Here is a 16,502-nt window from a genome sequence, read left to right on the forward strand (position 1 = left end):
GAGCCTCAGAATCCAGTGTCTGATTTCGGACTCTCTCTCTCTCACCATGATGTAATCTAACTGAAAAAATGTTTCAAATGGCTCTGAGCACTATGGGACTTAACATCTGAGGTCATCAGTCCGCTAGAACGTAAAACTACTTAAACCTAACTAACCTCAGGACATCACACGCATCCATGACCGAGGCACGATTCGAACCTGCGACCGTAGCTGTCGCTTGGTTCCAGACTGAAGCAGAACCGCTCGGGCATACCGGCCGGCTAATCTAACTGAAATCTTCCCGTACCACCCGCCTTTTTCCAGGTATACCTCTTCCTCTTGTGATTCTAAACAGAGTATTCGCTATTGCGAGCTGAAATTTATTACGGCACTCAATTAGTCTTTCTCCTCTCTCATTCCTTTTCCCAAGGCCATATTCTCCTCCAACCCTTTCTTCTACTACTTCCCCTACAGTTGCATTCCAGTCCCCCATGACTATTAGATCTTCATCTCTATTTTCATACTGTATTAACCTTTCTATATCCTCATATACTTTTTCTATTTCTTCATCTTCAGCTTGCGACGTCGGCATGTAAAACTGACCTGTCGTTGTCGGTGTTGGTTTGCTATCGATTCTGATAAGAACAACCCTATCATTAAACTGTTCACACCAACTCACTCTTTGCTCTGCATTCATTTTCATAACGAATCCTTCTCTCGTTATGCCATTTTCTGCTGCTATTGATATTACCCTGCATTGATCTGATCAGAAATCCTTGTCTTGTCTGCGTTTCACTTCACTGGCCCCTACTATATCGAGACTGTGCCTTTTCATTTCCCTTTTCAGATTTTCTAGTTTCCCTACCACATTGAAGCTTCTAACACCCCACGCCCCGACTCGTAGAAGGTTATCCTTTCATGTGTCTTAGTTTCCATTACCTTCTGCATCCTCTTTCCGTTGAACTTTATTGATTCTTCCGAATTTAGGAGCAGTTTCCCACCCGAAGGACAAGACAGTGTCCTGAACCTCTGTTCGCCCCTCCGCCGTCTTTGATAAGCCCGTTCGGTTGGGTTGAGTTGGGTTGTTTTGGGGGAAGAGACCAAACAGCGAGGTCATCGGTCTCATCGGGTTACGGAAGGACGGGGAAGGAAGTCGGCCGTGCCCTTTCAAAGGAACCATGCCCGTATTTGCCTGGAGCGATTTAGGGAAATCACGGAAAACCTAAATCAGGATGGCCGGACACGGGATTGAACCGTCGTCCTCCCGAATCCGAGTCCAGTGTGAAGCCCGTTGGAAGAATGAGAGTGACTTCTTATGCGGGAAGTCTTCAGCCGCCAATGCTGATTATTAATCAGAGTTTAAGCAGTAGCGTGCTTCGAACCAAGACTTGAGGATATTTTTATTACTAATCAAAGACGCTACTCTAGACAACGAGTGCAGCACCTTCATCGAGTAATGATCAATAATAACACGAAACAATCGATGGCGGACGATCGCCACGGCCCATGGAATCTCAACCGCGTCAAATCTCATACTCCCGGTCGTTAACCTGTGTTCCCGTAAAACGACAAACTGCATCCAAAACGTCCTTGAGCACCCTTATGTCGTCCTGGGTACGAAAAAGAACCATAACGTCATCGGCACGCGCGCGGACGATAAACCTTTTCCAAATAACGACCAGCCATCCAACCGAGCACCTATGGGCTGTAATAAGTATTCCAGAAATCGCACGAATAGACATAAATTGGGAACTCCACTATAGGACACCTCGACATACTTCATTCACGTCGATAGATGCCTGAATACCAGTAATTAGAGAGGGGAACACCCATCGTGCACCATTATTAGAACCAACAGCCGTCAATACTTGCAACAGAAAATCATCTCGACCAAACGCGTGTTTAAAATCAATAAAAAGTAAAGCTGCCGACACAGGAACGGTGGAAGCAATCGAGATGAGATCTCGACATTCAGCAACGGGAGTCAGTAGAGTACGACGCGAGACACAACTTTGATAACGCATGACAATGTCAGCAGGCAAAACTGACAGACGGCAATTTATCGTCCGCGCTACAGTTTTATAATCAAAACTGAGTAGTGTTATCGACCGGACCTGATCTATGGACAGATGTCCCGTCTTCTTTGGAATGAAAACGATTTTTCCGACCTCATAGGAGAACGGGATGTGTACCCCCTGTCCTACTTCATTCACCATAGGTGTTATCGTATCACCTATAGGAGGAAAGAACCGAACATAAACGTTTTTGGGAAGTCCATCCAGATCCGGTAATTTGGGGAAAAGAGATTGAACTAGAATGTCAGATGTCTCATCTCAGTGAAAAGCTCCAAAACTTCTCACAGTGAGCTGGCGTAACAACACCATGAAAGAGGGATGTAAAATCAGCAGACGGTGTACCGCCTGACTGCATTACAGTGTAAAGATCGGAAATTTTGCTCGTTGTATCAGGTTGTGGTGACAGCTCACGTCCATTAATAGAACGAATGGTTGTGAGACATGTCGTTTGAGAACGTCCATAACTCGCAGAGGGCCTATCATAAATATAACGGACAGCATTATAAAATTCCCGAGGTCTCCTCATTTCAGCCGCTTTGCCAGTGCATAAGAGCATGAGTGCAGTGCGAAGACGAGGTTTGGCAATGGCAACCCATCATTCCATAATTGAGGGATAACGCCCTTGGGAACGGCTTGCCACTCCCACACGGTAGCGATGATATCATCCAGAGAAAGGTCCGCCAGATATAATTTAGCTTCCAAATAGGGCGAGTATGGTGTACCCGCTGCGGCACGTGATTAACAGTCATTGAAATAGCACAGTGGTCAGTGAAGCTGGCAGGAATAACATCAGTTGGCAAAAGCTGGCTGCATAGGGAAGCAGACAAGTAAAAACATTCCAGTCGACTATTATCCAAGCATCCTGCAGACTCAACGACGCCACCATATCGTTAAGTTCACGACATTAGCTATAGTTTGGGGTCTGATCCACAGGACGTAAGATGCAGTTGAAATCTCCACCCATCAAAATGTTTTTGCAGAAGTAAATAAATTTTATGTATAAAATCGCGATCGGTCGCATGTACAACCAGATCTAGGTGGAGCACATAGAAAAACTATCGTGAGATCATAAAAACGACACCCTATACGCCGACGCAAGGGCATATGAGGGTGAGAACAACCGCGCAATTGCGTCAACAACTCGTACAGCCAAGATGTTGAACAGAATAATGCAAAAGAAAATTGAGGATCTCTTAGATGATGATCACTTTCACTTTCGGAAAGGTAACGGCGCCTGAGAAGCAGTTTTGAAGTTGCGGTTGATAACGAAAGCGAGAGTTAAGTAAAATCAAGGCACATGCATGGGATTTGTCGATCTTGAAAAAGCGTTCGAGAATGCAAAATTTGCCTGAAAAATGGGAGTGAGGTGTATGGAAAGACGGATAATATAGAACATATGTAAGAATAGGTAATAATAGGAGTGTAAGACCAAGAACGAAGAAATCGAATTAAAAAGAGTGTAAGTCAGGGACATGGTCTTCCGGCCCTACCGTCCAATCTACAGAGTGTCCCAGGAGGAATGACCAAGAGTCAGGGATATGACAGGAACTTCATTCGAAACAAAAAACTTTAATACACAAGCTCTCTGAAAGGCGTACCTTAAGAGATATGAGCTCTTCATCTTTGCTACTGTGAAACACATATTTACTACTGAACAAGTGCTCATGGCTTCCGAAGTATGCATTTTAGAGTCCACGTTTACTAGACTATTTTTTGCCGTACTACCTCCTCCCAAAACATGGACAGCAAAGACCTTTCAGTAGAAGAGATTTGTTTCATAGTATAGAAAATGAAGAAGTGCTCATAGCTCAAGGTATCCATTTTAGAGGCCATATTTATTAGGCTTTTTTGCTTCCGATTATCATTCCTGTCATATCCCTGAATATTGAAGATTCCTCCTAGTACAGCCTGTGTACATTCAACACCCAATGAAGTGAATAAAATAAAGGATGTAAATGATAAGATTCGCTGATGACATTGCTATCTTCAGTGAAAGGGAAGAAGAATTCAGGAGGTTTTGATTGCAATGAACCGTCTGATGATTACAGAATACTGATTGAGAAGAAATCGAAGAAAGATAAAAGTAATGAGCTGTAGAGGAAATGAGATAAGCGATAAATGTAACATCAAATCGGAGTCCACGAAGTAGACGATGTTAAGCAATTCTCCTACCGCGGAAGCAAAATAAGACAACGGACCGCGCAAGTCGGATATAAGAAGCACATCAACACAGGCAAAGAGGGCATTCCTGGCCAAGAGAAGTATGCTACTAGCAAATAACGGCCTTAATTCGAGGAAGAAATTCTGAGAATGTACGTTTGGAACACGGCACGGCATGGTAGTGGATCGTGGACTGTGGGGAACCCGGAAAAGAAGAGAAGCGAACCATTTCAGATAAGGTGCTATAGAAAGACGTTGAAAGTTTGGTGGACTGATACCATAAGGAATGAGGATATCGGGGAATAACTTCGTTGGCAGGTAGGGGAAGCTGTAGAGGGTCACGGTATAGGGGAAGACAGAAATTGGAATACATCCAACAAGTAATTGAGGACGTATGGTGCAGCTGCTATTCTGAGATGTTGGCACAAGAGAGGAATTCGTCTTCGGCAATCAGAAGACTGATACTTTAAAAAAAAATTAAAAAAATAAAATAAAATAAAATCAGATCTTTTTGTGGTAATCTGTTCCGTAATTTCGTATTTCAAACTCCAATTTTTTAAACTCACTTAACATCTATTTTGAACTTCTGAAAATCGACTGTATGTCACTATTATAGATAGATTTTAATGACACAGCCGGAAAGACTGGAGCCGATAGTATCTAATCCTTTTATCAAAGATAGGCTTCGATACCTCAAAGTATCGATTTTTTTTCTCGACATTTTTGTGAGTACGATAGCTTTCTTACGACGTTACTCATGAGTGAATATCCGACACCTTTCGTTCGACCCCGTGCCACTACCCATACACTCATAGAAAACATAATAAGAGACACGTAGGAAGACAGAATGTATTGTAGTGGCGTGGCCTGCTGATAGTCGCTACATCCAAAAGCTGGCAGTAATGTTTCGGCAGGCTGAGAGGCCGTGGGGTAAAGATTTCCGAGTACAGCCACACTGCATTGTTATATTAGTATCACAATCCGCCACAGCCGCAGTCGCTACACTCGGTCCGCAATTAATACGGAGATAATCCGGCTAACCTGAAGGGCGGATGCGCGCGATTGCACGTAACCGATAAACGGTGCGTACGGAACTTGCGTCCGAGATAAGTCGCACGTGGCACGCAATCACGATTTGGCCGGACCCGCTGGCTGGTAATCGCGATTTGCGCAGATCCGCGCTCTCTCTCTCACTCTCTCTCTCTCCCTCTGCCGTTTGCGCCCTACCGGCTTTGTCGCCCTAATGAGTCGTTTAATATTGTACGAACGGATAATGCGCTAACTTAGGCTCGCCGAGCAACGGCGGTGCTCTCGGCGCTGCCCGTTTTTGCGGCTCTCGCGTGCGCTCTCACTCGTTAGCAAGTCAAATTTGTGCCGTCGCGCGACGGGGCTAGGCGCGGCGTGTCCGGGCAGAAATAAACAAATCCATTTCCCGTAGCGGTGACAGGTGACGCGCGTGACAAATGCCGGCGATAGCGGCGCGCCCCCTGCGCTGTTTCACGCGCCGCCGCCCGCACCTACGCCCGGTTCCTGCAGGTAATCATACAAAGCTGCAAACGCCACGCCACACAAAACAATATCCGCTTTCCGAACAGTGATGGACGATATCGCTACCAGAACAAACTCCCCGGAAAATAAAAGCCCATTTCCGAAATGCCATGTCGCGCAGAACACCCGAACCAGAAGCTTTTATGGCCTCAGAGGAGGAGGGATGTGGGAAAAGGTGGCGGTTCGCGGGAGGGGGGGGGGGAGGGGGAGGAGAGAGGGGGAGAGTTGTGCCGAGATAAACAGCAGCGTGGAAGCGGGAGCACTGCATCTGGAGTCGATAGAAGCCTGCTCAACTAGCGTACCTAACAAAACATGCCTGCGTAATCCTATTTTACGTATTTATCAGGGTCTGTAGGACCGTGCGACCCAAAGTTACAGGGTGGCGCACAAACAACGGACTCCGAGTATAAACTGCTCGCGAGTTACGCACAAGTTGTTGCCTGCCACGAGCAGATACAACAAATAGATAAACATGTAATTATTAGATAGTAAAGAAATAACAAGTAAGCTAATGCAAATATCTATATTTACTCGATTGACCTTGTCTTTTACAACACATTAAGCGGTAAAAATGGCCTCCTTATGTTTGAAAACTAGCCCCGTGTTTGCTAACTTGGGACCCTTAATTGATATGCAATGTAGGGTCAGAACCACGATGTTATGGAAACCACATTGACGTTTGTCTACACCGAATCAGCACAAGGTGTGTAATGCAGCATTATAATAGCTCTGACATAAATCCCAATTGGGGTGACTTGTTTCTCATATGACTCATTCTTAAATTAATTGATCAAAATTTCCCCAAAAAATTATGATGGGGAAGGATTCAGATACGCGTGACTGTTTAACAGATAAAAGCCGTCCCAAAAATTACAATTACACTTATTTCCTTTAAATGGAACACAAAACTGATTTTGAATTTGCGCGAGGGTTGCCCAGAAAGTAATGTGCAGCATTTTTTTTTTTTCCCTCAACCGAATGCAATGCTACGAATGCGAAACGTTACGTGTGTATTATTTGAAGTTTCCTGAGTCAGCGCGCCAAGTTTTCGTCACTTCAGACAGATAGCGTAGCTGCAGGACAGTTTCAAAATGGTGTCTGTAGGTGATGTACGTTACATTGAATTTCTCACTGCAGAGAAAGAAACTGTGGGGTATATTCACAAAAGCTTGTGTAAAGTCTATGGGGCATCTGCTGTTGACAGAGGTACAGTTAGTCGCTGGGCATGGAAGGTGAGGTCATTAGAAGGCGGTTTAGAGGAGCTCCACGATTTGCAGCGGTCGGGGAGACCAGCCACGGCTGTCCACCTGACACGCCTGACCGAGCCCATTCGGACTTCCACTTGTTTTGGCCATTAAAAGGTGCCATTCTTGGAAGACATTTTGAGGACAATGAGGAGGTGATACACACAGTGAGGCACTGGCTCCGCAACCATGACAAGGATTGGAACTGACAGGGCACACACGCCCTTGTTTCGCGCTGGAGGAAGGCCATAGAAAACTTGTAAATATTCCTCACTTGATAGAGGCGTTGGCAAGAATATAATATAGACGACACTGCGTGGTGTAGTGTGATTCTCTGCTACAAGAAGGGGTAGCAAAGAAAACGTGTGAAACAAGTGTTCTTTATGTGATTTCCTCTATAGATGAGCTACACTTTCTTATAATTAACCCAACAAACCGAAGTCGGCCATGCTCCCTCCCCTGCAACCATCCTTACGTTCACGGTCCGTTTAATGCGACTTTTCAACGTTACGCTTTAATGTTTAATGGACGTCATTGTAAGCAGCATTTAGAAATACGTTATTTGAACATTACAGTGTCGCATTGTGTCAAACACTTTCGGGAAACCTAGGAATATGCCATATGCCTGTTGCTCTTAATCCACGGTTCGGCGGATATCGTGCGAGGAAAGGGCAAGTTAAGTTGCTTACGGGCAATGCTCACCACATGGAACAGACTTTAGTTCCCTCGTCGAAACTGGGGACGGATGTCGGGCAGGAACATGGAAGCCATGAATTATGATATCTGGGAACGGACGCCGGATTCTTTACACCAGGGTTCTTAACCGCCTTTTCTGTATCTTAATGAGTGCTGAACGAGGAAGTGACAGAGAAAAGATTGAGATCTTCATTTCGACTGTTTCGTTCCCCCCACGACTGCAGAAACACGTAGAAAAAGCCATCGCGTCAAGAATACGGCATTATGTAGCGTGACAAAAATTACTACCAAATAAATGTATGATTTATACAGTACGTTTAGCCACAATATTTTACATTGCATTAGCCACTTTTCAATCTGCGATTTAGTAGAATCACAGACAGTAACTACTAGAAATCTAGAGATGTCTGTCTCCATAACTGAGGGGTCAGCGCGGCAGAATGGCGTGCGAGTGGCCAAGGTTCGATTCTCGGCCGTATCAGGGATTTTCTCCGTTCGAGGACTGTATGTTGTGTTGTCTTCATCATTTCATCCTCATCGACACGCAAGTCGCCAAAGTAGCGTCAACTATAAAAACTTGCTCCAGGTGACTGGCCTACCCGTCGGGAGGTCCTAGCCGCACACAGATTTCATTCCACTAATAGAAATGCTAAGAATTTTCTAATGAATAAAACCTCTACGCCCCTAGGTTTCAGGAGAGGGCGAGAGTCTCTCTTCCACTCCACCCAGGCACGCACCCTTTTAGGAACGCCTATGATCATCGCATTTCGTCCAATAACTGTAACATTAAAGCCATTGGACAAGTTATGTAGTGTGTGATGTTTCCAGATCAACATAGCATATTGCTGTATAATCTCTTAAAACAAAAAATTAAAAAAATAAAACGACTTTTAGGAAAGATTCACCAGCGTCTCTGAAGAAGAGTGCTACTGTGTGTTGCAGGGACCCCAACAGCGGACCTGGCGAGCCGCCGCCTTTCTGGGACACGTACGATGCCATCAACCAGCTCTACCTGGCGCTCGGTGAGTGCAGCGCTGAAAACGAAGCCTTATGGGAATAGACGACTATAGCGTCTACCTTGCTATTTGAGCACAAAAGTCTTCCTGAACACCAACGTTCAACCTAAACAAATACTACAAGTAAACCACGAACATGTAGAGTCTTTACAGGATGTAGCATAATAACCGATACCAGTCATAATAGAAGGTGATTTTATTTAACACGCCACCGGTTTCACACGTGTGCCCATCTTCAGGTGGTTAAATTCATGTACGTATTTCCATACTCCCTGTTGGAGATCGCGGATTAAATAAAAAAGAAATAGTGTGATAACTTAACAGACACAAATGAAACATCTGGAAGTTGCTAAGCGACGCGTGTTGTAAAATATTATAGCACTTACACATAGTTGGTGTATCTATATTATTTTCATATTACATTTATCACGTCTTTTTTACAAAAACATTTCGTTTTGCTACATATTAACTGTATATTAATGACCATGCTAATTATTGGTACTTCCACATTATGTCTTTGATAAAATAGTGGCACTACTTTATCAAAGATATAATGTGAGAGCATCAATAATTAGCATCGTGACTAATATAAAGTTAACTTGTAAAAAAACATGATATGGTTACACCAGCTATATCTAAGTCCTGTAATATTTTACCGCGCTTGTCGCTTAGCCACTTCGAGATGTTTCTTTTGTGTCTGTTTAGTCACGATCACATCATTTGTTTTTGATTTAAACAGCGATCTCCAACAATGAGCATGGAAACATGTACATGAATGTAAACCACCTGAAGATGGGCACAAGCCAGAAATTGGTCGTGTGTTAAATAAATCACCTTCTATTGTGACGTAACGGTTATTATTCTACAGCCTATAAACGAAGAATCACAGACTTCAACTGCCTCCACTAGGATAAAATATATGTAAAGCCTTTGTCTCTTTCAGCAGTGCTAGACACGAATTATCTTACTTTTTACTAATCGTTTATCTCTGCATACCTACTTCATCAAGAACCCTCAACAACATTTTTAGATCCTCTTTTGATTGATTTGAACTGACCGCCAGTATGTACCCTCCTGTGCCAATCTCTTACAGCACTTACACGGGACACCCTCTACTATTTGTTGTATGTAGTCAAGTTTTTTTGTCTTCCGCTACAGTTCTCTTCTCTTCGCTTATTATCAGGGAAGTTGTTTTCTAATGTCTTAACGCATATCTTACAATTCTGCGCTTTTTTTCAACCTTCTTCTTCTTCTTCCCCCTCCTCTTCTTTGACGCTGCATTCCTTGATAAGCCTTGGCCTATACAACACCCTGCTTTATTCATCTTCTTTCTGTGCTTAACAACAACACTATTTTAGTGGATGGTGTTACGGGAGCTCAAATAAGACACGAATATGAATTAGAGCAACTTACACAAGGGAAATGTACACTGAAATGCAAAAAATAAATAAATAAATAAAAATTAAAAATAAACGCTCAGGGAAAACGCTGTTCAGGACGTATGGTAAGGCTGGCAGAAGAATGGATGCCAAAATTATAGTGAAAGAAAATTATTGTGCTTTGAAACAGTATATATTTAAAGAAAATATAATACAAAACTCACAAAACATGGGATTCGATTTAAAACGACGGAGACCAATATGCCGTCTTCTGAGTTTTGCCTGTGACCTAGAGCGTAATCCAGCAGTTCATTGGGCACGTCCCTCTCCACGATGCAAAAAACTGACTTGTCTTATTCACTCGTTCGCGCTACTGAATGCTGGTTCCCTGAGTTTTGGCGGCTGTACGTCGTTGCCTTTCTCCTACCAGGAAGACCACACATCTAGCCGAGGCATGACGTGACCTAGTAGTGCAGTTTACCGTGGAACCCGTACCACGCTGCAGTTTAATTTTTTAACGTAAACACATCATTTTCGGAGGTTTAAGTAACATTTACTGCCAAATAAAAGCCACACGACGATCGGAGCTCGAATGGCGCAGCTTTCGAATTGTAGCCTAACGCTGACACTCACTGTTATCAAACTACAATACGTTTATATCTGAGGGGAAAAAATTATTCGCTCTGAAGTACGCATGGAAGAACTGACATTTTATGTACTGAGTTGCAGTTGCCATCTTTGGGCTACATTCGGAAAATGATATATCGTCGATATCAGATCTTTATTGTACAAAGATCTAAAGTAGTATCCACGAAGTGTTGCTGCCATCTTTCGGTTAGATCCGTATCTTTGTGTTTAATGAGGAGTGGCGAACTTATCGACGTCTTAAAATATTTATGTATACTATAGACTGACTACGTTATATGTTTATAAAATAAGAAATATTGATGAAAAAAGTAATCATCAAACAGTTTGCATAATCGTGTCATCAGTCCCTTTGCATAAACTACAGCCGCCCCAATAAATAAGTGGTATATTCGGAATCAGCAGAGCCAGAATACCCAGGATAAGGTCAAAAATTCCAAGTGACAACAAAAAAATTTCATTTGTTCCCCAACGCAATGATGGTGGTGGTTAGTGTTTAACGTCCCGTCGACAACGAGGTCATTAGAGACGGAGCGCAAGCTCGGGTTAGGGAAGGATTGGGAAGGAAATCGGCCGTGCCCTTTCAAAGGAACCATCCCGGCATTTGCCTGAAACGATTTAGGGAAATCACGGAAAACCTAAATCAGGATGGCTGGAGACGGGATTGAACCGTCGTCCTCCCGAATGCGAGTCCAGTGTGCTAACCACTGCGCCACCTCGCTCGGTCCAACGCAATGATGTTGCCGAACTAGTTTTCAGATGTACGTCACCCCATCTCGTTCCAGGTACAAACGGTCTCAATACGTAAATGATCAGCAACATGTATTCGCTTCAATTTTGTACGTTCCAATTGCATCATCAACGAAAGTATGTCCTCCTTACTTTCAGAAACGACAGCACTAGGTGACGTCTATGGAATTTCATATCTCTGTTAGACATATACAAATCATGTAGTTGGAAATTCACTGTCAAACGCCAGAGACGTATCTTCTATACAACACTTTCACGTTTTTTTTTTTTTTTTTTTTTTTTTTTTTTTTTTTTTTTTTTTTTAATGAGATATTGCATTATCCACCTGTGACTCACAGGATGTATATACTGCATTATAATTTGTGGCGAATTAAATACAATACACTTAGCAGCTTTGGTTACTAAGAACACACATGTTAATGGGCGGTGTTGTAGGAGCTCGACCCTAACACCTATGGTCGCGAAATTTTTCGTGGATGAATTTTAAGGTGGTGCACGGAGAACACCAGAGTACCAACGAAAGTACCTTTACAGATACGCTGAGCATAGGTTGGCGGTGGGGCAGCACTTAAGGAGTCTACAGCTGAATTCCTGTGCAAGCTACACAAGATTCGTAAAAATAACCGTGGATGTTGATTGAAGTGTCCACCTACAAAAGTAACGCGATGGCACTCTCGAACTTGGAGTACGGGATAAACAAACTCACACACTGTGTTTACCTTGCAGCAACTGCCCCTCCCTCCCCCTAACCGCTGCTCAGTCACCATCACCACCACCGCCACCGACAACGATATTCTGTCTTCAGCTCTAAGACAAAATACTGATGGAGCTTTCTTTGAGCCATCAGTCTTCTGACTGGTTTGATGCGACTCGCCACGAATTCCTGTCCCGTGCCAACCTCTTCATCTCAGAGTAGCATTTGCAAACTACGTCCTCAGTCCTTTGCTAGATGTATTCCAGCCTCTCCCTTCTACAGTTTTTAGCCTCTACAGTTCCCTCTAGTAACATGGAAGTAACTCCCTGATGTCTTAACAGCTATCCTATCGCCCTGTACCTTCTCCTTCTCATTGTTTTTCACATATTCTTTTTCTCTCCGATTCTGCGCAGAACCTGCTCATTCTCTACCTTATCAGTCCACTTAATTTTCAACATTCGTGTGGGACACCACATCTCAAATGCTTCGATTCTCTTCTTTTTCCGTCTCCCCATAGTCCATATTTCACTACCATGCAATGCTGTGCTCCAAACGTACTCGTATATTCTCAGAAATTTCTTCCTAAAATTGAGGTCTATGTTTGATACTAGTAGACTTCTCTTGGCCAGGAATTCCCTTTTTGCCATTGATAGTCTGATTTTGATGTCCTTCTTGGTCCGTCCGTCATTGGTTATTTTGCTGCCTAGTTAGTAGAATTCCTTGACTTCATCTACTTCCTGACCATAATCTCGCTGTTCTCATTTCTGCTACTCCTCGTTACTTTCGTCTTTCTTCGATTTACTCTCAATCCATATTCTGTACTCATTAGACTGTTCATTACATTCGGCAGATTATGTAATTCTTCTTTACTTTCACTCAGGACAGCAGTATCATCAGCGAATCGTATTGATATCCTTCCACCTTGAATTTTAATCCCACTTCTGAATCTTTCTTTTATTTCCATCATTGCTTCTTCGATGTACAGATTGAACAGTAGGGGCGAAAGACTACATCCCTGTCGTATACACTTTTTAATCTCTGTACTTTTTTCTTTGTCGTCTACTTTTATTATTTCCTCTTGGCAAATGTAAAATATTATGATGGTGCAGAGTGCAACTAGACTTAGTGATACGATAGAAGAAAAAGAAAAAATTAACTTCGTAGGATAAAGTGGTACAGCCTCCACAAGATTCAGCCGATCTCTAAGCCAACTAGGTTTATCTTTCGTCACCAGCAAATTTACGATTTTGAAAGACGGTCGAATATGAGTTTGGAAGTGGGCTTTCAGAAAGCAAAATAAAGATGCTACTGAAATACGGATGTCGTTGAATCTGACAAATCGTCAAAAGCGGTGTTTGCAATTTGTACTAAACCTGGGAGCGACGTATCGTTGAACTTTGCAGTGCACGCTATCCCACCCATGTAAACGGGTTGATAGTTATGGTTATGCTTATACATAAATGCGTGTTACATTTCAGAAATCGTGTACACGACAGATCAAAATACATCCCGCTTCAATTAAAAGAAAAGTTCTCCAAGTTTCTACGAAACCAACGGCAGCGCGCTGAAATTTAAACATGAGCAATAATTTACTATTTTGGAATACAGTAAAATTTCTGCCCTTATAAACGCCCGAGAGCGTTAATTCCAGAAAGCAGCGCCTCCGTTCAGCAGCATCAAGAGGATATACATGAATATCCGTGACGACGGCTGTTCGTGCGTGGCTACTCGAGTGGTAGGGTGCCCAGGGCGAGGCGAGGGAGCGTCGCAGTGCTTACAGAAGCTTAGCCGCGAAGGCCTCGCAAGTCCGTGACTCTGGCGAGTTTGGAGAGAGGCATTTCGCAGACAACCATCTGATGAAGCGACCGCAGAAGTCTCAAATGTAAGCCTTCCGCACTTAGGATGCTTCAGAACCCTAGGCAAAAGGGCTCTGATTCGCGCTCCAATTTAGGTGTTGATATGCAAAAGGGATCTGAAACTGACGGCATGACAGATTTCACTCGTATTAAGTGACGAAACAGGGTTCCTTATGTCTGACAAAGTGAAGAGGCACGAAGTGCACATCTGGGGAAGCGAAATTCACAGACAGCCCCATAACATATACGTATTAGCTTAAGCATATCTTTTGAATCGTTTTAAAAGGGGAGATACTGTATGTGAGTCAGCTTTATTTCAAAAGCCAACGGTCAAGCGATGGTTTACTTCGATATGCCTGGAAACTAGCTAAATGGCACATCTTGCATTTTGATTGCTCTCTTGTTTACTATCACAGAGAAGTGCCATGAAATGTTAATAACTATTTGCCACGGGCATGCGCGAATTACATAGTCGCCTCGGTGACCTGACTTAAACCCCTGAGACTTCCGTCAGCTTTAATTTGTGAAGATTACTGCCTCATCACCTTCGTTACCTCCAAATCTTCTAGCTGTATGAGACAACACTGCGAGCTCTCTGGCAGCGCTTTGTTGTTCTCAAAGTTTTAAACATGGATGTTTGATTCAGTGACCGTTTATAAATTAAAGTTGAAACAAATGAGCCCTCTGTCACAATTTTAGTCTTATTAACCATGTCTCAACACTTCTAAGAGTGTCTTCATCAGAATTTAAATCTTTAAAGTGGCCTATAACATAATTACAAATTTATGGGAAAAGAAATTTTTTATATAAAAGTGTAAGTGCTGTCAAACAATACAGGACAGACACAGTACTTACATGTCACGTATAAAATAAATAACAGGTGAGAAGGGCTATAGTCACAATTTTAAAAAAAATGGCACAGCTCCTTCTGTTCTACTTTCGAAAGAAAAATTCAACCAGGAAATCAGTTTACTCAAAACGATAGCAGTTAATAACTAGTATGAACCTTGCATGGTAGATGACCTAATTAAAAAGAAAACTGTTAAAAGAGTTACTACGCTCGACGCTTCTATCATTGAATCCAACCCAAAAAAATACTTTTCTATTCCTTTCATGGGGCCCATATCCTATCATATCCAACGCCTTATTCGTAATAAATACAACTGCAACAGTAATAATCTGAGAAAAAAAACTTCATTTATAATTTAAAATCGACTCGCTCCCCTTTAGAAGGTTCTGGAGTCTATACGATTTTCTGAGCCACTTGCCCTTCTTACTACGTATGACAAACAAGACGTGCCTTTGCAAACACATGTAAAGAACACCTTTTAAGAAAAAATGGCATTACCACCCAAAATTCGTTTTTTTGCCACCCGTCTTCTGATTACAGGTCACGCGCCTAAAACTATCTACGATATCAACATTTTGCACACCGAGAAGAAAGGGCGTAGATTAGATATTCTTGAAGAATTAGAGATTTTTAAACATCTTTCTCGAAATGATAGCCTCATTCTTAATGAGGAGCTGCGGTTGCGTAATAAAAATTTCTTTAACAGTATGAAGCCGTTACTTGACATTTAACATCAGGTCTCATCGTGCAGTTACCGAAATGTTTTTTTTTTTTCCATCTAAGTCAACTCATAATTTTTCATTTATTAAATGGTTTATTGGATGTATTTCATGTTATATCGTTTTCTACAGGTTGTGTCATTCAGCCTTTTTGTATGTTCTATAGTGATGTTTTTTCACTTCAAACTGTACTTCTAAGCTCTGATGTAGACAAATTGTTACTTTACCTGTCACTGTTAAACAAAATATTGCCTTTTACATCATGTACTGAATAATGTTGATCAAAATATTCGTCTGTCTACATTTGCATGTTAAGTAGCCAAGTTGTGCTTGCGGCTACTAGATGGCACTCTCGGTGCAATGTTCACCTGCCACAGTTGTTAATGTTGGCGCCTCAGTCTGAAGCAAAACAAATGCGAGCAGCCCGTAGTGGCTTGCCTCCCACACATTGTGACTAAAGCTGTTTCGCTTTACATTTATTTTATACGTGACTTGTAATTACTGCTTCTTTTTATACTGTTAATCAGTTTTCAGACTGTATTTCTATGCTTTTACATAAGCAAAATGTTACCATGTCTACTGTTGTTATATAAAACTTTGCCTGTGAGTTCAAGTACTAAATACTGTTCATTTTAACATTCAGCTGTCTATATTTTTAATGTTAAGTAGCCTACTTATATTTACGGCTACCAGATGGCACTCTTGGTGTCATCTTCAGCTGCCCGCACTTGTTAACGCGGGCGCCTCAGTCCCTTGCTACCTGTGGCTTTACAGATATGAGCAGCCCATAGCGGCTCGCATTCATCCATTTTTTTTTACTAAAGCCCTTCTGGCCTGCTATTTATTTTATACGTGACATGTAAGTACTGTCTCTGTCCTTTATTGTTAGTC

The 16,502-nt window shown here is 42.5% G+C and overlaps 1 protein-coding gene across 1 annotated transcript in view; it reads left to right on the plus strand.

The window, feature by feature from the left end:
* The window catches only part of LOC126193633 (neuroligin-1-like), a 196,558-nt gene that overhangs the window by 48,368 nt on the left and 131,688 nt on the right, over positions 1–16,502 (plus strand). The window contains exon 4 of the mRNA XM_049932707.1: positions 8,645–8,724. Within this exon, the coding sequence (XP_049788664.1) occupies positions 8,645–8,724 (80 nt within the window). The remainder of the gene's footprint in view (positions 1–8,644; positions 8,725–16,502) is intronic.

This window comes from Schistocerca nitens, chromosome 1 (assembly GCF_023898315.1).
Source record: "Schistocerca nitens isolate TAMUIC-IGC-003100 chromosome 1, iqSchNite1.1, whole genome shotgun sequence".
In the NCBI taxonomy this organism is placed as follows: Eukaryota; Metazoa; Arthropoda; class Insecta; order Orthoptera; family Acrididae; genus Schistocerca; species Schistocerca nitens.